Here is a 23,147-nt window from a genome sequence, read left to right on the forward strand (position 1 = left end):
ATGGAAACTTTCAAAAGATAAAAGGTTAGTTGAACACATGAAGGGTTGCCAGTGACGTTGTCCAAACCATTAGTGCAGCAATGACAAGAAAACTAGATAACTGAAACTTTAAGCTCATAAACATTTTATGTGTTCAGTTGCTAAATAAAGGGAAGACAGCAGCACGGTTTAGCTCTTTAAATCCTATGCCAGGTCAATATGATCATATTTCATTGATGTTAAATGTCTCATTTTCTGATTTTTAAAAACTATTGATATATCTGGATGGTTGATTGGAAGTCTGGGGCCTCTGTGGTTTCACTCCCACCCCAGAATATGTTGAGAAAGGGTGTTAGGGATATGCTGTATTACTTTGTCCTTTCTCCCTATCCTTTACAACGACATGATTATGTTATCAAATGATTTGCTTTGACCCGGTGTTGGTCCACAGAGAGCTGGAGTGGACACAGCACATTCCACACATTTTGGGGAGCCTATCAATAATCCAAGATCCTACGTTCCCAGGGCCCTAAGTTTTCAAACTCTTATGTTCCAAAGGCTCTAAATGTATGCTCCCAGGCGCGCAGGTGGTCGAGTGGTTAGAGCGCATGCCACATACGCAGCTGACCCCGGTTTGATTCCGGCCGGAGGTCCTTTGCTGCATGTCACATCCCCTCTCTTTCCCATATTTCCTATCTGTCTACTGCTTAATAAAGGTGTCTATGCCAGAAAAAATCTTAACAAAAAAAAATAAATAAAAAATTGTATGCTCCCAGGCTCCTATGTTTCTAGGGTTCTACGTTCCCAAGCCTTAGTTTCCAAGGTCTGATGTTCCCAGAGTCTTATGTTATCAGGGTCCAATGTTCCCAGTTCAATACTCTGCTAAAGCACATTCACCTTCCTATTGTGTCCAGGCAATCCTGTTGGGGAACATAGTACCTTGGACACATAGGGCCCTGGGAGACCACACATGTAACTGGGGAACATAGAACCATGGGAATAAAAAACATTTGTCATGTTCCTGTCATGTGCCATATAGCTCTGGGAACGTAGGGCCCTAGGAACAAAGGACTCTGGGTACATGGAAATTACTTAACATACAGTAAACTGTAGCTGACGAGATAGGACCATATTATTCTGTTTAATTACTTGAAATCAATTAGAGCTGGAATCTGTAATATGTTTTAATTACTATGGTGTTTGGTGTGATTTATCTGTGGGAGTGCATCATAAAACGCAGCTTCTGCATATCTACCATGGGTGGAGATTATTTTGACCGTGCTTTGGAACCAAGGTAATCACAGCTATCATGATTGACACTGGAAATTACTTCTATTCAAGTCGTGTGAACTCTTACGACACCATGTCTGCCCTGAGATTAATAACATATGCCAATTATGCAACAATATTTGACAGTTTTACAGAGCTGACCCAAGATTGTGTCCTTGACGGCATCACGTATGATGTACGTCAAGCGATTTCAACACTTACACGTACAATGCTACTGTAAGGGTGACCAACAAACCTTGTGCGTGTAATGCTGTGGAACCGGCTCCATCTCATGCTGTGGCTGTCGTGCTGGGTTTTCCACAGCACCCGGGGGAGCAGGGCATAACAGGCAGCTAATACAAAGAACTGCGGCTCCTTTTACTCCTTCTCACGCTTTTCTCACCTAAATATCTGACATACATGTAAACTCGGAGACAACAAATCCACCCTCACTGAGGGGATAGGGTTACATATGATACATTATTATAGATACTATGCATTTCCTTGATGTTGCTCGTATCTTTAGGCAAAGTTACAGGTCCACGTTTTATCATCTTAGCATACATTATCCTAATGCAAATGAAAAGCACATGTAAATACTGGCCATTTTGAATTGTTTACCTGGGCCGTCTACTATTTCAACTTCCTCGTCATCTTTTGAGGAAACTTGTGAACCTTCGCAGTCAAATAATAATGCCAAGCTACTCCTTGGATCGAAACCAGGTCCAGCCCAGAGATGGGTTCATTTGTGGTGACTGGATTACAAATTGAAACAGACTGAGAGAAGAAACAGCAATTTTCTTGAGTTCATAAGAAATAAAATACACCTTCTCATACTCTATTGTGACCAGAAGCTTGTTGATACAAAGGTTGGCAAACTTCAGATGGGCTGCTGATGTACCTCACACTACTGAGTCAATTCACTGACAGGGATTATGCCTTTGTTACTGTTGCGGTACTTTTCAGATGATTATGTTCTTGCTATATTTGGTAACAATGGCTGCACTTGTGCAAAAGTTACATAGACTCACTTTAAGGAGCTACACTGCAAAAAAAATCACAATCTCAAACCTTAAAGGCGTGCCATGTAGTTTTGGGGAACACATTTTAATCAGAAGAGAAACTTCAAACTGTGTTCTGGAAAATGTATTTTCCTCTGAGAGCGGCTTGTTCATTCATTGTTTGACCTCATTTATATTGTTTTAATGACTTACGCCAAAACTACACCCCATCAGCTGGTGGTCAGAATGTCTTATCACACTTACCATAAGACACAATCACCAAGAAAATAACATTTCAGTGGGTTTCAAGCAAGGAACACCTCAACTTCTTTGCGTGTTTTCTTCTCTCCACTTTATTCAGAAAACTTAAGTCAGTACATAAACTGCAACTGCTTGTTAGCATTAAAATGTATTTTTCTCATACAAAGAAAGTTTGTGCTCATCTTGAAGTCAAGAGGGCCTGTTCACACTCTGTTAAGGACTTAACCAGGCTGGTGTGTTTTCCCTCCAGCCCTGTCAGTCATAGTTGATCTCCCTGTAGAAGGCTTTGGTATTCATGAGGTCACCGCCTTAGTGAACATGTAGTAAATCAGTATGCGTCGTGTTTTCCCCCCGCAGTGAGGTCATGTATTTTGTGGAGGAGCACTTTGCGGTGAAATGACCATGTTCTTATTCCCTTCCTCCGGTGCAGCTAAATATCTGAGGAAGTGGATATGAAGATGTTTTTCAGTTGTTCCACCTGCTCGTATTTTAATTACTGCACTTTTTCCTCGTACGTTATCGTAGACGTACCGCGGGGAAGTCCCTGGTTGTGTTCAATTGGCCACACTGTATGAAATGATATGATGCAGGTAGATAAGCGCGCTCTGTGCTGTTGACTGGCTGGTCCGGTTACACAATACTAGATTGTGTCTGATTGTGACTGTAGGTAGCAGCTCTTTTTCAGGAGGATCATATTAATCCTCTTTGTTGTTGATACAGACTAGTTAGACGACGCGCTGCCGTGCCGAGCAGTACAGTTATACTACAAAGTTTCATGACATTTTTGTGTCCTTCGGTTATTCAGCACTATTCATTATTCCAGTACTCTTTAATTCAGTTCAATAGCTAAAAGATGTATTGGTTTAAGTTTCCGTATTTCCTGTAGCTGGTGAGCGCACTAGACTTCCTTTACCCTCCAAAGTCTTCATGGTACATCATTTACAGTAAGCTCGCCCTGTTAATTTTCTGTTTGTTTGCATACAGTCTTTACAGTACCATAAACAGTGACTTCACTCTCAAAGACGGTGAGTTAGCCAACAGTGTGAGAAACCCTTCGACCTTGTGCTGACAACGCATGTCCGCTACGCCCCCACCCTTATTTCCTTTATTTTTAACACAGGACTTTGCACTTCACATGTCATTGTTTGCTCCCGTTAGCAGTGTGGTGTGTGTTTGTGTGTTTGTGTGTGTGTGTGTGCGTGTGTGTGTGTGCGCGCGTGTTTGCTCAACTGTGATTAGGAATTATTAAGGCGATCTCTCGTGTCGTCGGAGGTGTCTGTGTCAGTAATCATCTTTGTTCGTTCAGGCTGTGGTTTGACTCTGCACTGCGCAAAGATGAAATGAGACGGAGAGTTGTGATGTAGTTAGGTTCTGAATGGGCTGTTGAAAGCAAACACACATTATAAAGAGTGTGAATGAAAGACCAATATGTGTGGCTCACTGACTTGTGTATTTTGAGTGTGTGTGTGTGTGTGTGTGTGTGTGTCTGAAATGTGCGTGGAAGCTTGTTTTTCAGCTCTGTTTGCCACCAGCATGTGTTTGCACCAGCCTCACCCGCCCCTCTTGTTGCTCTGCTTCATAGAGGTCTTGTCTTACAGGTTTTCCCACACGCCCACACGTAAACACACACACACGCTTTGAAACAAACACCCACGTGGGGCGTGGAAACAGCCCGGCCCTTTTATGCTGCTTCCCTTCCTCTAGTCAGCCTGTTGCTCTCTCTCCTTCCAGGAATGAATGTGTGACAGGTGTCTCTGCAGCTAGGGCAGCAGGCAACCATCTCTCTATCAGACACACACACACACACACACACACAGAGCACACTCAGGATGGCAGGGGAGTGTGTTCCTGAGGGCCGGGACCTGAAAGAGATGGGCGAGGAGGAACTGTGGGAGCTGATCAACGACAACCGCCACCGGATCTCACTGGGGGTACGTCCGTGCATCCTGATCCCGTACCTGAGGCAGGCCAGGGTGCTCACAGAGCTGGACGAGGACGAGATCGTGTCCTGCCACAACCTCACCAACCGCAGCATGAGAACAAGTGAGACTTCTGACTGAGCTTGTTGCACTTTGGATTGTAAAGCAGGTTGAAAGCCTCTCCATGGAGTTTTTTAAGTGCTGTAGTCCGACCCAGTTAGTAGTGTTTGAGTGGATACTCTGTCCTCTGTTGCTGCACCTGATTTGTTTGCACTGACTGTTGAGCACATCGCTGAGAGAAAGAGCAAATTCCGGCAACTGTTCAGTACAAAGAGCGACTTTTTATGTAACGTGAAAGAGTTTGAGAGTGTGATTCGCCTGTTTATCAAGATGGCTTTTCAAATCGCCAACAACTATTGTTAGTGTGAAATGAAAAGTCAGAGCTTTGACTTCTGAAAAAAGAGGAAACTCTTTTTTTCCTTGCTGGTTTGATGAATAATTTAAAGGGAAACTCCAATTTTACACAGCATGTGTTTACAGGTCTTGAGGAGTGTTATTGCATATGATAAATGTGATGTACACACTGTAATGTGCATGTAATCTGATAAATTGCCTCTAGTGAGTACATTGCATTGTGGGTAATGTAGGTTCTAGAAAAACAGTCATGTCGTCAAGCATAGCTTTCCTATAACACTTGGATTCATTATGGGCAGTTAAAAAAAAAATAAAATGATCAAAATGAATATTCCACCCTTTTATTCCACACATTCTTCTTTTTTAAAATCTTGGCGCCTACATTACCCACAATGCATTTTAACGACTAATCACTGGAGACAATTTGTCAGATTACATGCAGATTCCACTGATGCCACCTAAGTCTTGATACTAGTTTTTGACACATACAGTGGTGCTCCAAAAGACCTGTAGAGACACTTTAATGTGTAAAACTGCCGGAGTTACCCTTTAATGATAGTCATATCTTTAGAATGATTTGACTGAATGTTTAGCGTTGGAGTTAGAATTTTTCTCTTCTGTCTCCAGGCTACATGTTGGATCTGCTGAGGACCCAGGGAAGGAACGGTGCTGTGGCCTTGCTGGAGAGCCTGATGATCCACTACCCAACCCTCTACACCCAGGTCACCGGGCGCAAACCCAGCACCGAGCCTTCAAGATTCAGTGGTCAGTGGCTTTGAGGTCTTTGCACATTTTAAGATTTGTCTCTCTGTTCCCTCTTGGGGTGTGTGTGACTTGTGTTGCTCTCCCCGCAGGCCTGATAAAGTACTCCGAGCTGACTGAGTATCTGATCAGAGCAGTAACAGGGATGCAGAAGGAGCTCCAGGAGGCGCGCTGCGAGGCCAGCAGGATGAGTACACGCTGTGCCTCCCTGGAGTCCGATATCAGGCAGTTAATGGGGCAGGAGGAGACGTCCAGACGCCTTCAGTCGGAGAACGAACGCATGCGGAGACACTTGTGCTCTCTGCAGCACGAGGTCACCAAGCTGAAGGATGAGAAGTGCGACGTGTACATGCGCTACACGGCGGCCATCGAGGAGAAAACCGCTGTGGGCATGCGCCTCCATGACCTCAACCTGCAGGTCAGTGCTCCTGACTGAAGTTTGAGGTGGGAAATGCATAGAATGAGTCTCTCACACCTGAAACACACAACTGTGATCTCTGGGGAAAGTCCTCAAAAGGTCACGGTGAGAGAAGTGAAATGTGAGCTTCGTATCTTGATGTAGATTGAAAAGATTGTCCCATGTATGGCTGGGGAGGCCCTCTGGATACAGCCTCTGTAAAGATTTGCATAATGTCTGTTGTGGCTTTCAGTGATGTCATTCGGGTAACCTCAGCTCGGGCGTGCAGTCCATACATAGTGTTTCAGTTCAGTTGGGGGACACAGAGTTTGAAAGATGTCTACCCATCACGGAGGGGCTGATAAATAGTTTAGATCAATTCTTTGGAGCATAACGTTCACTAGAGTGGAGAGATGTATTTTTAGTCACAGAAAAAAAGATTTTGACAATCTGGATAAAAGTATTTCAAACATATCTTGTGTAGTGAAAAATACAGTTTTTACCAATCTGGTTATCTGAGAATAAAAGCATTCAGCAGTTATTCCAGATATCACATTTCATACGGTTGATGCAGGCGGACACGGTCTCCTTCAGAATAACATATCTTGGAGAAAAAAAAAGCGATTGTCATGACTATTAAGAGTTTTTTTGTGATTTAAAAAAAAAACAACTCTTGAACTACTACAGTCACAGCCGTAACATCTTGTTTTCATACCACAGATGGATCTCACCCGACTATTGATGTAAAGCGCGGCAACTTTTTTGCTTAAACAAGCATTTGATGATTCAGTTAGTCGATTGACAAGAAATGAATTAACAATAATTTAGATAATCTATTTATCGTTCAAGTAATTTAAAGGGGGAAAAAAATGGCAATGATTAGCCAGACCCCGCTTCTCAAACGTCTGGTGCTTTTCTCTTTTATATTGAATGCCTTTTAAGACTGTGTGTCACCTTGGCTCCTGGTCACATCTTTTTAATACATTTTATAGACAATAATGTATTAATTGATTAATTAATTAATTAATTAATTAAAGTTAAAATAGATAGTGGGAATAATCATAGTTGCCACCCCATCAATACTGTTGTCATTGGCAGGTGTATCAGCTGCAGACTGAGCTGCAGAAGACACAGACGGAGAATGAGTTCCAGAAGCGACGCTCCCTCAGGTGTGTCCCTCACACTGAGAGGCCGCCGCTGCAGCAGGAAGTCAGGAGTCTGCCCTGCCAGCAGGTGAAGGTGGAAAAACTGGACCCAGTGAGGCTAATCATTTTATCTTTCTCTTGGTAGCTGATAATCTCTTGACAGTGAATGATTCAACAGCCACATGTGTCTTCACGTTTGTGTCTCATCTCCTGTCACTGCTGTGTCCTCATCAGGCTCGTCAGGACATCCTGGCCCAGGACCTGGCTGAGGCCATAGACAGCCAGGTGGAGCTTGCGGAGCATCTCAGGTGTTACAGAGAGGAGAATGAAAAGCTGCACACGGAGAAGCAAGGGGTGTGTATGTGTGTGTTTCTGTGCTTCACTCATCATGGATCAGGAATTGCCATGCAAATTCAGCAAAACATCTATGATGGAAAGTGCCATTTGAATATCCCACTGCTACACAGCATCATGACGTGCAAAGGCCTTTCCCCAGAGGGATTTTTTTTTTTTTTTTTTTTTTTTTAGTTAAAGCTATTTTCTGAACATTATATCCCCTGAGAGAGAACAATGTTCATGTGTGGCTTAGCAGTGCACTCACTTGCCCAACAAACCCTGTACATGTTTAATAATGTCCTAAAATAACACTTTGGTGTGATGTGTGTGTGATTGCGTTCAGCTCTTGGATCAGAAGGAGTGCCTGAGCCTGCAGGTGCAGCAGCTGACCCTGGACTGTAACATGCACCAGCAGAAGAATACTGTGATCCAAAACCAGATGAGAGAGCTGCAGGCAGAGAGAGACCAGGTGAGGGACTGATGACCGTCCCATCACTCAAACTTTCCAAGTAGTATTTCCTGCTTTTGATTGTATACGTTGCATTCCAGTTGCTCTTCTGAACATAGCTGAGGCTTGTCCTCCAAAAATACAAAAAATCCACCCACTCCCCCACAAGCAAGTCACACACTGTAGCTGCCAGCTCTTCCGCTGGAGCTGTGCTGTGACCCACAACACAGGACCAATACAACTTGACAGCTCCTGGATGTAACACACAACGCAGCTCTGATTTGGGAGGTGCATGGGACAATACAGGCAAAAAACTCCAGCACACTGTTCACCTTTTTTTTACTTTTGCAATCAAGAATTCATTTTAATAACAACATTTCAGTCCAAAAACCTTCATCGGGTTATCTGCCTATCTCTATCTAAATAAACGGATGAAGGTCTCTGTATAGTGACTTTGTGATTAAAATTCATTCTTGACTGCGGGTGAGGTGAGCTGTGCGCGAGAGTTTCTACCTTAAAAAGTTACTTGCGGAAAATTGCAGAACTCGACAGGAAAATCACTGAACCGACATTTGAAAAGGCCCGATCTTCTTTTACAGTTATCGTGTAGGATTAAGCAGCAGCCGACCAAACACCCCCTTGTCTCCCGCTTCCCGAGGAAACCAGGGATGGGAACGGAAAATCGATTCACTAATGTATTATGCATAACAAACGATCCATTTGACTTCGCTTGCTATGAATTTCACATCTCTGTGGAAACCAACTAATAACTGCTGACTTCACATTGTTAACTTAAGCTGCCACTCTGCAGCTTCAACACTCCACCACACTGAGCAGCTACAGCGGCCTCAAAGGGTCAGAACTCAAACTCAAAATTCCAAGATGGGTTTAAAAATACAAACAGTCACTATTAGTTGGAGACATGTGAATGCAGTATATATCCTTATGTTTCTTATTATTTACTTATTCCTAAAACACTACAGCTTAATGCTGCAATGAGTGATTTTTTATTATAATAAGTATCAAATAGCTCTATATTCCATATCATAGAGTGTTTTGTCAGTAACCCTTGACTCTCCTCCCTCGCTCATGCAGTAAAAGGGGAAAGTAATTGGTCCCTGCCCACTTTATCCAAGTTTGTCCATGTTAGCTCGATGCCAACACATAACACTCTCAGGGATATTATCATTGTAACTACAATAACATCATTTAAACATAGAATCCATTGAACTTCACATGCTCACCATAAAACAACTTGTGCGCTCACACTTGCAGGCGTGTGCAGTATTTCATATGCTCAGACAACAAACTAGTGACTTCTGAACTCACACTGTTAACTCAAGCTACAGCACCCTCAAAGGGTCAAAACTCAAAATTCCCAATAGGTTTTAAAATACAGCCACAAACTGGTGCAGTGGTTCCACGCTTAATGAGCAGGGAACAACCACTTTGTAAAGTGTAAATACCATTCTATTGTACATCCTAGTTACCTCTTTTATATTCTGTCAAGTCAAGCGTTTCAAAAGCACAGCTTCAAGGGTCAATTTCATACGTGAATAGTATTTATTCAGCGGCTCACATTTGGGCTGTATGCAGTTGTTTCGGGGGCTCTATTCATTTTGGCCTAACTATCTAATTTTATTTATTGATTTCTCATAGCACTGGCTTGATGAGCAGAACCAGCTTAATGTAGAAGTCTACTTCCAAAAGTATTTTCTTTCCCACTATTAAATGTAGAAATGATGCTACTGAAATAAAAAAAAAACCCAACTGAGATAGACTGACTGCTGTATGCCATGTGCAATGTTTTTGGAAATCTGACTCATGATGTGCTGTCTGTAGAAGTGTATGGTTCCACTTTTTGTCCCTGGTCTGGTATAAAAACAAAAAATCACAATAAGTGGTGCAACATGGCTCTATATTAAGATAGCAGCGTCATATGTACCACTGATTGTATGATTGCAGTATGAGGTTGTGTATCATGTTTTATCGAGAGAGAGAAGTTTATGACTCAAATATCATTCATGCATTGTTCCTGAGCTGTCGTGTTCAGAAGAATGTGTCAAAAGATAGAAGGCTGCCAGCCACAGGCGCCACAATGACAACCTCCTGCATACCACCTCCTCCTTGTTGGAGGCATGTGCATTGATACTTCAAAACAATTCAAACAATGAATGACTAAGACATTTGGAAATCAACGTTTTGAGTTACAGCTGGTGCCTCACAAGTTAAGCAATAATGGTTGTCATGGTGGTTTGGTTTCTACACAGAACGCCTTGTTTAGCATGAATTGTATACAAGGAGTGCCTGTGCACAGTGGAATCTTTGTAGAAATAAACCTTTGCTTCTAGGCATACCTGTCCAGAGATGAGGCCCAGGCAATGATCGCCCGCGTCCTGGCTGAGAAGGACACCCTGAGGTGTCAGCTGATGGAAGTCCAAGAGCGAGTCTTCAGCCTGCAGACCAAACACAGCCCCATAGAACAACTGCCGACTTGTGACGTAAATAGTGACACAAACACGAACTGTAATGAGCACACAACACATACAGAGCTTATAATGTTAATGCAGCGCAATGTGTTTGTGTCAAAGGACATGGACTGGGGGAGCCCAAGTTCCAGCTGTGAGGATTCCGAGTGCCCATCTCGTCCTAGACTACGTCGCATGGACGCGCTCAATCCCATGTCACCCATTTCCTGCCATCCAGAGGTCAGCCACAATCATTTTACTAGCCTCGGGGTATTGAGCAATACTTTTTTAACTCTGACCAAGTACAGTAAACTAAAGCCACCACTGAATTGATCTCACCAACAATATTATTTTTGCATCAGAGGTCTCATGTGTCTTATTCCTTTGTGCCACGGATCTCTAAAAAACCACATAAATGAGCGATACCTTTTCACTGGGTCACATGTTTCTTCATTGTGATGAAGAGGGGCATTGTGGTTTACTTTGAGTCAAGCTCACATATACAAAAGCTACTGGAAATACCCACAGACTCTGAAAATAGATGCCACCAAATGTACCATTTACTGCTCTTTGCTGCAGTGACCAACTGTTTTGGAAAATGAGTCAGGCTCTGAAAGGTGTTATTGGCAACACTCCAACGCTAAATGTGGCTATCCGCCTCGCCCCTTCCATTGCATTCATGTCAGAACTCTGCTGCTGTTCAAACCATCTGCTCAACCTAACATTGCAAACATTAGCTACTTAAACTTCATGTTAACATAACTAACGCTAGCCAGCTAACGTTATGCTGGCTGCAGATTGTAGGAGTCAGCCATCTTTACCTTTTTTTTCTACCCAGACTCTAGATCGCTGACAAAACCCAGAAACCACATGATTCTGATCTGTTATACTGTTGGCTCACAAACCTTGCTAGCAGCTGCCAGAATTCTAACACAGAGATAAACAAAACAATCATTTTGGATCCGACAGACATTTTAGAATAACTGATTCACGATCATAGTAATGTTTAGTGAGGGGGCATTATGCAGTTCTTTAAGGAATATAGTCAAACATGGAATTTTAATATTTGGAATGTATAAAAAGGTAATAATACAAACTTCTAAAAAATATTTTAAAAATATTAATTTTATTGATATCTGAGTAAACAAGCTGTTCTTAAGGGAAAACAAGGTCGCCAGAGCCAATATAAACTATAAAACAGTATGAAATTTAATGTCAGTTTGTTTATTCATTTATTTAATCAACAAAACAGAGAGTTTATTTAGTTCGTTCAGGCATAAAAAATCTGTCAGTGAAGACCTTTCTCCTCTGATTAAAATATCTTCCCAAAGACTACGTAGTGCACCTTTAAGGAAAATACATACTTTTATTCTGTACCCTTCTATAAGTTCTACATAGTAAATGTTATCATTTATCTGAAAATAAAATAATGCTTTTGCAATAGGTCTTTACAACAACATTAAAGATTTGTATATTAAGTTTTAAAATAATCTTTATAATGAAAAAAATACTTTACTTTGTATTTCTCAAACGTAGCTACTGAAAAAAGTTATTTTTGGTATCTGTACAAAAGCTCTAGATTATTGTACTGGCACCTGTAGACTTTATATCTACTCTTATCAGTCACTGTTTTTAAGACTGATCATTTTGCCCAATATTTTCTTTACTGTTGCACTTTTTTTTTTTCAAAAATAATATAATGTATTCATGTTTATGTGTTCATGTATGCCATCATGTATGTGTGCAGAGTGAAGATGCTGTGGCCAGCAGTGTCCGGTCCCGAAACGCAGAACCCCCCGGTCCAGAGTCTCTCCGCAGAAGGGAGGAAGCTCTATATGCAGACAGCAGGTGTGTTTGTTTCCGCATTCCTCCACAGTTAATGTCGCTGTGTGTTTGTGTTAATGCTTAATGTTCTCAGAAATAGATTATTAGTTCAAGGCTGTTGGCAGCAGACCCGCCAGACAGGATGACTTGATGGTATTACTGACCTCCGCATTCCTTTCTGTTGGCATGATGGCATCCAGGTGATTTGTGATTAACAGAAATAAGCGGGCCTTAACTGGGATCAGATGGGATCAGACAAACAATAGAGAGAACATACCGTCAAAAGAATTTATAGGTTTTCGTTCAGGCTCCTCAGTTCTTGCGTCAGTGCTCAAAGTGTGAACAAAAGATTCTGCTTTGTCATCATCCATCCATAATTATTCCTACCCACCAAACCAGTAGTGCAGCAGATACTCATGTCACAGCATTTACTTTGTTTATGCAAGTACCTAGCTCAGCATTGTCAGTGGTTGTGGATGTGTTTGTTTTTGCAGACAGACGCATTAAGAGTGAAATCTGACTGAGGTTTTCATCTTGCTGTTGTCTTTTGTTTTTTTCTCCTTAAGCTTGGAAACAGCGGACACCGATTCTCTGTTGGAGGACTTTGTGTTTCTCCCCGACAGTACGTATAGAAAAGATATTCATTTTCTTTAAGTGGGTGTCTGTGAGCCTGTTTGTGTGTCTGGGTGCGAGGGGTGATGGTTTGCTGTTGTTTGACATGACCTTTCATAAGCTATTGTTCAGCGTTGTACCTTTGCCACGGCTGTAAAGTGATACATTAACTCCGGCACATTATTTCCAGGGAAATAGCCTTGATGCCAAATCACTAAACAGCCTCTCTTTTGTTTAGTGGGGAGTGAAGACAAGCAGACGCCCAGGCTTTCCTCTTCTAATGGCTCCAACACTGATAGGTGAGGCGGTCCACTGGACCGACAGTGTTACGAATGAAGATTCTCATATTACTGACTGAGGTTTTGTTATTGAGTACAACAGAGCAGCAGCCTACCTGAACACGTGGGATATACTGTAAACTGAAGGCCGTGCGATCCATACCATAAATATGATAGAGGGTAATGAAGATATCATAAATTATTCAGCAATAATCACTACTACTGAATTAAACACAGCATATCATCCTCGTAGCAGATGTGCTGACCGAGATTGAATAATAAATCCTGATATGCGATTAACAGTAAGAAAGTGTGGCAGTATCATTTTCAGTGGCACGCTGGATTTGAAAAGAAACCATGACTGAGGTTAAAGCGGTGATTCTTACTGTTCTGGGGCGGCTGTAGCTCAGCGGGTAGAGCAGGTCATCTAGTGATCGGAAGGTCATGGTTCGATTCCCGGCTCTCCCAGGCTGAGCTGCCTGTCAAAGTGTCCTTGAGCAAGATACTGAACCCAAAAATTGCTCCTGATGTGCAGTTGTCACCTATGGCAGCCTCAGCCATCAGTGTATGAATGTGTGTGTGAACGGGTGAATGTGGCAAGTACTGTAAAGTGCTTTGAATACTGGAAAAAGTGCTATATAAATGCAACTCCATTCCATTTAAAACAGTGCTCCGCCCCTTAAGCATTGCTTTGCTACAGAATCTCTTTCAACAGAACCAGGGATATCGTTATCTTCATTTTGCACAGTCTTCTTTTTTTCGCAAAACCTGGCACCTACATTACCCACAATGCAATTCAACAGTCAACAGTTGAGTAGGAGTTTCTGGTGTGCAATGAGAGTGGCAGCTAATGTAGTTTGGCGCCTTTAGTCTCAATCAGAGGTGAGAGGCAGGCTACAGAGGTCTGGTAAGCTCCCTCCTCTGAACGCCCCTCCGTAGATTTGCAACATTTTCAAACTCGTTGTCATTAGTCCTAAAGGACGCTGACTCAAGTGATGTCACTCTTATTACCTTTTATTAACAGTTAAATATTCAGTGTGCAGTGCAATGTTGTTGACCAGCCAAGTCAGTCCTCTGACCTCAATCTATCCAAACAACGGAACATGTGTTTCATTTGATTAAGGCTAAAGTAAACATGGCTGCCGTATTGTTGTGGCAGAGCGTCAACAGGGAAGTGTCCAATGATACCTATGGGGCATTGACTTCAAAAAATGATTGTCTGTATAAATGTACTAATAATTATTCACTATGACCTTATTTAGGTTTACTTTAAATTGTCCAAAAAATATTAGCAGCTCTTTGAGGCTGTACCTTAATCTAAACGCTGGCATGCTCATAATGACTGTTTTAACACACTGATGTTTGGCAGGCATAATAATGTCACCATCTTAGTTTAGGATATTAGCTTGATAACTTTTGTTAATTAGCAACATTTAACGTATGAAATATGAACAGAGCTTCTAGGTCTGAGAAGTACAGCCAAAGCCCAAGTGCCTTAAACCTGCATTCTTTCTGATGGCCAGCAGGGGGGCGATTCCAGTGGTTGTAAAAACAAGTCTGATTGTATTTGGGCTAAGTATAGAATGACCCCAGTTCTAATGTGATTTATTACCTCAGTAAACAGTTTCCCAGTGAGTTTATGGTCTCAGTCACCACGATAAAGCTGGTATGCTTTCAGGAGTGGCTACATTTTGGTTGACAAGTTGCTACCACAGCATGTTCCACTGAATCTCAGTCATCATATCAATCATAATCTTTCCTAGCTCCGCCCTTTAATCCAGATATGATCACTTCTGTGTACAAAAACATGATGGCGACAGCCATGCTGCCAAACCCTGGTCTTCAAAACGGTAGTCCACAAACCAATGGGTGACATCACGTTTGGCTCACACATAATTGGTGCTAATCACAACATAAATCTAAGACTGATGGGAATGTCATTAATTGTGCAGCTTTTTACTTATAAATTATAGATATTGGACCAATGATGGTATTAGATTTAAGTTAAAGGAACAGTAAGTTGTTACAAGTCTTAAGTTTATCCCAAATTTAATGGCGATCCATACAGTACTGTTGATGGAACAGTACATTTCACTTTGTCAAAAAATGTGAACCTGCTGGTCGCAATACGGAGGGGGACCACTAAAGTCAGTGTCTAAACCATTGCTATTCTCTCACCAGTGTGTCAAGAACATCAGCCCCTCCCTTCCTGATGCGTTCTCGTCAGAAAGCAATCCGCATCAATGGCCGCATGCTCAGCATCTCCTTCCAGGGAGAGGCCCTGCTCAGCCAGGTGGCAGTGGTGGGAGGCAATAAGACCGGAGTGTTCGTGCACCAGGTGACAGAGGGGAGCGCTGCCCATACTGTCGGCATCAGCCCTGGGGCACAGATAGTGGAGGTGGGTTTGACTGTGTTTTAACCACTAATTCTAATCATTCTGCCTACGTGAGGTCGTTTCTCATCGTATTGTTCTTCTACAGGTGCAGTACGAGCAGAACCAGAAGGCTCTGAGGATGGTGCTGGAGGATTCCACTTTAGAGGAAGCTATGTGGGCTCTCGGCCAGGTCACGGGCATCTGTCACCTCTCCCTTCGGCCCAGGCAGGATGGTATGTCCCACAGCATGTGCATTTAACACTTAATGCTCCTTGACATCAAGATGGTATGTCTCATCATAAATCATTACTTTATACTTTTTTGTGGGGACGTTACATCCCGCTCTGAAACAGTGTCAAGATGAAACAATGCATATAAGACTACATTTCCCATGAAATAGAATTTCTTCATCTTTAAAACAAATTCATTTAGTGCCTTACTGCAGTACAGGTGCATTGGGACAAGTTGTGCTCGTGCTGTGAAATAAGTTTCACGAAATTACATAATAATGGGGGGAAAACCGAGAACAAAACAAGGGATGTCTACACTTTGCAATTTTAAGTTTCGGGGGGAAAAAAATCGCTTTTGCACACACACCTACGCAACATATGTATATGCATGCAAGGGCAAAGTCGTAATGCAGGACTGTGATATAACAACTCACAGTGAATGCAACTTGGCATTATCTGGAAATAAATGTTTATGGCTTCGTCTGACATCGGACCTGCCGGAAGCCGGCCGTATCTCATGAGATTAAAGGGATGGCCAGCTGCCACATGAGGTGAATCGTGTAGCTGTGACCTGTTAAAAATAGCAACAGGATGTAATGTTGATGATCAACCTGCTGTGTTTGCGAGTCTTCGTATTGCATAATTCAAAATATACTGCTGAGCTGCAGTGTTCTTCAAAGTACACAACACTGAGACAGAACACAATTGAATAGCTTGATTAAACAGCTTGTTTTTATATGCAAGGGCGTCACATACAAGCACAGCCTGGTGTAAGTTGGCACAAAACATTAGTCTGTGTTATTTTTACATTTCACTTGTAAAGCAATATTGTAATGTGTTACTGTTCCTATAGTTAATCAATTATCTGCATAGTGGGCAGATCAAATATGCCTTTTCTTCCTCTTGTCTCATTTAAAAAAAAAGTGGCGAGTAATGTGTAATACACTACTGTTATGAGTAACATTCCTACCACTGTCTGTGTACAAGAGATACATATGATATACAGTGGTTTCAGGTATAATGTCCATCTTTGGCTTCTCAGAGTATGAAGCCCTGCTGCATCAGCTGCAGAGCAATGTGACATCAACCGGGGACTCCTTCTACGTACGTGTCAACATGTCCGTCCCTGCCGGCCCCAATGGAACCCTGGCTGTGTCTTGCAATGACATCCTTCACGTGACCAACACACGACCCGCTGGCACTGAGGACTCATGGCACGCCAGCCAGGTTCACCCCTGTCAGCTACTGGACCTGCAGAGTGGAACTGTGCCCAACTATTACAGGTTGGTACACTGATATAGAGAGTAGAACTGCGGGGGGCAGGATCAGTTCAGTGTCAGCCAGTATAAGTAGGAGGTGAGAATTATCAGAATGCTTGAAAGTGAAATTAAATCAGTGCTCCCAGTGCTTGAAAGTGGAAATTGGTAACGGTTTCCTGATCACACAGGGCACAGCGACTTCTGATTCGTGCAATTGAAGACATGAGCTTTCAAAAAAAGAAGTCTCAAAAGGTAAATACAAACTGAAATTCTGCCAATCAATGTGACCCCATCCAAAATGCCACTGTGAACTAATTCTAGAATTGTCCCACTCTCTTACCAGTTTTGGCGTTCGGCGTCCCAGAACAAGGAGAAAGCAGTGAGGATTGTCAGCACTGGGCGCCAGGGAAGGAACCCACTATGGGTCAGTGTGGAGGAGGAGAAGACCAAGAGCACAGACGCAGGTACAATAGACTGCAAGAGCACAGTCACGGAAGTATAACATCTTCCTTTATTATCTCTTGAATCTGCCTTGTGCTAAACCTGTTTAATGCTGTTGTTTTTTGTTTTTTTTCAATGAAAGCATTTACCTTTCTCACTGTGCATATTACTTCCTATGTAGGTGACACAGCTGCAGCCAAAAGTTGTGTATCCCTCATGCCCTACACCCTGGTAACCCCCCACTACCCACCAATCTGCAGGCCTGTTCTGCTGCTGCCCACCGTCCTGGGACGCACGCTGAACAAGAAGCTGGCAGGCTGGCAGGGCTTTCAGCTCTGTGAGCCTGGTAAGAGATGCTGTGCATTTAGCTTTTATATTTGTTCATATTTAATATGTCGTTGAAGACAAATCTTTTGGTACAGTGGAGGGACGCAGTTTCCTGTGCTGACAGATAAGTCTGTTTGAATTGACAGATCACATTGTTTGTCTGTTGCTTGCAAACAAGGATGGGAATAAACTTTGTGAATAAATAGTAATAAAAATCATTGAGGCTATAAAGACAGGAAATGTGTGTCAATGTTCTCTGCAGCGATAAGATCAAATGAAAACCGAATGATCTTTGTGGGAAAATTTGATCATTACAAGGTCATGATGACAAATAAGTCAGATAGTGTACTGAATAAATGAAAGACTAGCGCAGTGCCTGTCCAACGCATAGGATTCATGAGTGTCTATTCAAGTATTCAGCATTACACAGAATTAAAGCTCCACCTTGATCGGACATTTGTCTGACGGTGCTGCCAGGCCCTTGATGCTAATGTGATCTAGCTTACTACTGTTGACAGATACTTCAAATCTCACCTCCAGTTCTCACTGAAGAATAAAACAACCTGTGTTGACCGTGTCTACCCACTGATCCAGACCCCACACCACACTAAACTCCATTTTGCTTAAGTCTGCTTCCCCATGAGCTCGTGTGTGAGCGAAGCCTCAGTCTGCAAGGCTGTGAAGCCAGAGCACCGAAGCCATACCCCCGACGCAACACATAGCAGTGTTCATTGATTATTAAAAATGTATTAATATTGAATGTGTTGAACATTCTTTGAGTCCTCAGCAACAAACCTGCCAAGCAGATCAGACGGCCCATTCTGAAGATGAAATAACAGACAGACAGAGATTCATTGCTTTATAGTTAGATGATGGAAAAACTAAAGTCAAAGTTGCCATAAATTTTGAAATGTGTTTATGGAAATATTCATCATTGTCACTCGGTCACACAACCTCATTACTTCTCTGATTCTCCCTCCTTCCCCACCCAATCTGCTCTACAGAGGTGCTGAGCTCCAGCGAGCAGGCAGCTATACTGCAGAGGTCTGAGATCCTGGAGGAGTGTGAGCAGGGAAGAAACTGCTGCTACACCCTGCAGGGTGTCGTGAAAGTCATGAAGAAGGTCAGAACATTCAGCACAAGCACAGATCCTATTTTGGACACATCGTGGCAGTCTTGAGTTCCAGTAATTTCTACAGCTCTGTGACTCTTTCTGTGATGGAATGAGTGGAACACAAACTACTTTGTCACGAAAAACATTCATGAAGTTTGGTTCAGTGATGACCAAATACGACCAAATCTGCTGGGTCAAAAATATACATACAGTAATTCTAATATTTACTTTTGTCTGTTGGCCATTTTCACTTCAGTTAGGTGCTTTTGATGGCCATCCACAAGCTTCTGGCAGTCCTCTGGCTGAATTTTTAACCACTCCTCTCGACAGAATCAGTGAAGTTCAGCTAAATTCATTGCTTTCCTGGCACACACTTCTTCCGCACAGTCCACATGTTCTCGATGGGGTTCAAGTCAGGACTCAGGAAGGCCATTCCAAAACCTCAATTCTAGCCTGATTTAGACGTTCCTTTCCCACTTCTGATGTTTGGTTAGGATCATTGTCCTGTTGGAACGTCCAATAACACCCAAGAGCCAATCTTCTGGCTGATGATTTAAGATTTTCCTGACGACTTTGGAGATCTTCATCATTCCATTTACTTTCTTTAGAGCAGCAGATCCACTGGCAGCAAAACAGCCCCACAGCATAATACTACCAGCACCATATTTGACAGTAGAGACGGTGTTCGTGGAGTTTCAGGCCTCACCTTCTTTCCATCCAAATATATCGCTGCTCATTGCAGCCAAACAACTAAATCTTTGTGTCATCTGAACACAGAGTTTTTCCTCCAGAGGGTTTTTTCTTTGTCCATGGGAACAGCAGGAAACTTCAGTAGAGCTTTAAGGCGCCGTGTCAGGAGCCAGGGCTTCTGTCTTGCATGGCAGCTTCTCAGCCAATGGCGGTGTGGACTCACACCTGTCTTCCAGCAGCTTCTTATTCAATGCAGACTTGCTTTTTGGTGTTTTTTTGGATGACTCTCGACCATCCTGACCAGTTTTCTCTCAGCAGCAGGTGATAGTTTGAGTTTTCTTCCTGATAGCAGCAGTGACACAACTGCGTCATTCACTTTATAATTACAAAGAGTTGTTTTTACAGTTGCTCTTGGGACCTGTAACTGCTTTCAAATGGCTCCAAGCGACTTTCCTTACTTGTTCAAATCAGTAATGTCTTTCAGATCAATGCTGAGCTCCTTAGACTTTCCTAACGTAGTGTTTGTGGCTGAGTCTACTGGATGTATCAAACAAGCCCCATTAATGTGAGCCCTAGAAAAGTAATCAGCTGTTATCAATCAGAATATCTCAGAAGTTGAGAAAAAATTTGATTCACACAACTTTCTATAATCACCTAAATTGATCGTTCAAAATGCTGTAGGTATATTTTTGAGCCAGCAGATTTGGTCACATTTTCAGAAGACCTATAATAAAATCTATTATGGAGCCAAGCTTCATGAAAGCTTTTTATGACAAAGAAGTTTGTGTTCCACTCATTCCATCACAGAAAAAACGAGATTTGTAGAAATAATTGGAACGAAAGACTGATTTACGTGATATACATACTCTTTGTGGACTGCAAAGAGTATGTATATCAGTCATGGTCAGTTAACTGATGACCATGACTGTAGGTTACCACTCGGAAGTATGTGTTTCTAACTTGAAAAGTAAGCATTTAATTTGGATTTAAAAATCCATTCTAAAATCCTTTTTAAAGTATGTTTTGCCTCCTCGTCCTACAGGGGATTCACTGTGTGCTGCCATTAGGTCTGGACTGCGTGCGTCGGCTGCACCGGGCTGAGATCTTCCCTATTATCATCTTCATTGGCCAGTCTGCACGTAGCGCACGTAAACTCAGGTAAATCTACTCCCCCTTCTCTGCTATGCGCATGCTGGCGACTCTGATATCAGGTTTAGATCATCACTACAAGCACTCAGGGAGAGGAATGTGCACTGATGACCTCACTGATACCTGCCATAGTTTCCAAGCTCCGGAGATACATTTTGTCAATAGATAAGCAAGGGGACAGTACAAATATACATACTATACACACATTCACTCTTAATCAGTGTTTATATGCTGTACAGTATACCCCCATTATCTCTTCAGTCATTTGTTGCATCTATGTGATTTCAATGATTTACAGTAACTTTGAATGTGTGTTCAACCTTTGAATGCACTGCATCATATCATCAGTTTGTGATGTTCAATGTATTCTAGTTTTTCAATTATCCTTACTTCATTTCATTGTTTTCCTGGCTGATGTCCCACCCACTGACAAACTTAATCATCTGATGACCAGCCTTGTGTTATACTGTCAGTCAAAAAAGAGAGCATGCGAATAAGTCAGAGCACTTTTACACCAAAGGAAAAAAATTATGTCCTCTCGTGGCTGCTATGTGTTCTGGTCCATTGACACTGCTGTTACAGGAAAAACTGGTATCTCTGCCTCTTCAATGACGACTTCTCCATGTATGATTGCTGACAGTTCTAACTATGACTAGATAGAAACGCGTTCCCTCTGACTCTGTGGTGCTGAAGTCAAAGCGCTGATGTGTTAAAGAACGGAATAATTCCTTTTTACGTCAAACGCAATCGGAACAGTGAAGAAATGTATTAATATGATGTCGCTTTGTCTACATTTGAACAGAAAATAGATCCAATAATGACCCTTCACTCCATTACCTTCATCCTTCCTATACTTTAAAAACCTTTGAATTAATACGTTTTCTTAATTTCCCCTACATCTCCAGGTCAAAGCTGCAGCGTCAAGGCCAGTCAGAGGAGCAGCTGCTGGCGTGTTCAAGGAGCGAGGAGCCGCTGCTCGACAAGCTGCCTTGTCTGTATCACAGTGTGGCTCCAGATTCCTGGTGTGACCAGGCGTCCCTGCTGACCAGGCTGCGTACGATCATCTGGGAGGAGCAGAAGAAGATCGTCTGGGTGGAGCCTGATCTGTGGTGACTTACAGAACAGAACAGAGAGGAATCTTAGGAAATAGAAAAATAATGGAAAGACAGCAGGAAATGAGATATCAAAGTTATTTTTATTTTTTTTTTGGGGGGGGGGGGGGGATTATTTCAGAAGACTATAAACAAGCTTTACAAGAAATATTTGTAAACATGTGTATGTATCTATGATACTAATGAGTAACTGGGTGAATGAAGGACTCTCATAATGTGCAATAACCTGTGCAATTGAAGATTTTATGAAGCTATATCACTTTGTACTGCACCCAAAAACATTTTCTTTACTGTGTTGCCTGCCTTTTTGAGGCATTTATGAAGGCAAACACTGAAGTGAGGTGACATTTGTCATTAAACATACTGTAATGACTTGTATGTACTGTATCTCTACAATATGTTGTAGATCATTTCCCACTATGAGGGATGTTTCTTTTACTGCTCTGGGATCTGTCATAATCTTCATCTATGCTTAATTAGATTGCCACAGTCTGTCGTGATTCGAAGTTTTATTCTAATTAGTATGAGGCAAATGAATTGTATGAAGGTTTTTTCTTCTACAGTAGTTTAAGTTTACAATGTTGTAATGACATTTGCAGGGGAGGTGTTGAGAGTCTGCATCATGAGAGATCTGATCGGTTTCCTGTATGCTGACTTCATGTTAACGCAGCTCTTTCCCCCCCCTCTTCTCACTGGATTTCCTTTTCTTTTACATGGTGCTGCCATAAACATTCAGTTCTTAAAACATAATTGCAACCCTTCAAAAACTATTCATGACATGTCTTGTAATTTCTGTGATTTTTTTATTTGGCAGTGTGTGTCATTGACCACCTGTGGGTGCGCCTATTTGGGCCTGGACCCACCTGGCACCACATGCCCACTCAATCAGAAGGTTTAATGATGGATCGTCCACTGAAAAGCAGTCAGTGAATACTGTATCAATCATATCACCAGGGAACCAATAAAAACTGTTTTGCTTTTTTAAAATCTTGTGTCTTGCCTCTTGTTTACTATGTCGATAGGTCAGACTTTTAGGCTGGTGGTGCATTAAGCAAATATCAGATTGTCAGAAGTCTAATTTTAAAGATAACTTAGCATGTTGTTGCCAATGTGTTCTTCCTGTACCTGATCGTGCTGCAGTGACATCTGTCAGCTGTGTGTGTTTGGGAACAAGTGGCTATGTGACGCCTTTATTCTTTCTCCTGGTGCCTGTAGCCCGAAGGCGATTTGAGGGGGACGCTGTCCCGCTTGTTAGCAAAATTACCAATAAGCATCCCCCTTGTTAACCTGCCATCACTCTCCATCTGTGTTACAAATCACAAGCGGCTGCGATCAGCT

The 23,147-nt window shown here is 42.3% G+C and overlaps 1 protein-coding gene across 1 annotated transcript; it reads left to right on the forward strand.

Annotated features, from left to right (window-relative positions):
* Window positions 1-4,245: 4,245 nt before the first annotated feature.
* Window positions 4,246-22,309, forward strand: card14 (caspase recruitment domain family, member 14). Its single transcript, XM_030431130.1, has 20 exons — window positions 4,246-4,553; window positions 5,471-5,608; window positions 5,698-6,023; window positions 7,101-7,259; window positions 7,382-7,501; window positions 7,827-7,952; window positions 10,283-10,432; window positions 10,523-10,639; window positions 12,147-12,247; window positions 12,790-12,845; window positions 13,074-13,134; window positions 15,295-15,511; window positions 15,594-15,720; window positions 16,760-17,000; window positions 17,165-17,228; window positions 17,320-17,440; window positions 17,599-17,763; window positions 18,749-18,867; window positions 20,591-20,706; window positions 21,603-22,309. Exons 1-20 carry the CDS (start codon window positions 4,340-4,342, stop codon window positions 21,808-21,810), a joined length of 2,946 nt encoding a protein of 981 aa, XP_030286990.1. The 5' UTR covers window positions 4,246-4,339; the 3' UTR covers window positions 21,811-22,309.
* The last annotated feature ends 838 nt before the right edge of the window (window positions 22,310-23,147 follow it).

Source organism: Sparus aurata, chromosome 1 (genome assembly GCF_900880675.1).
Source record: "Sparus aurata chromosome 1, fSpaAur1.1, whole genome shotgun sequence".
Classification (NCBI taxonomy): domain Eukaryota; kingdom Metazoa; phylum Chordata; class Actinopteri; order Spariformes; family Sparidae; genus Sparus; species Sparus aurata.

Bases quoted from the DNA above. Each gene is read 5' to 3' on its own strand.
- card14 (XM_030431130.1), top strand. From the start codon at position 4,340: ATGGCAGGGGAGTGTGTTCCTGAGGGCCGGGACCTGAAAGAGATGGGC. The intron at 10,433-10,522 runs GTAAATAGTGAC...TTTGTGTCAAAG, and splicing joins AACAACTGCCGACTTGTGAC to GACATGGACTGGGGGAGCCC. The intron at 17,229-17,319 runs GTAAATACAAAC...CTCTCTTACCAG, and splicing joins AAAAAAAGAAGTCTCAAAAG to TTTTGGCGTTCGGCGTCCCA.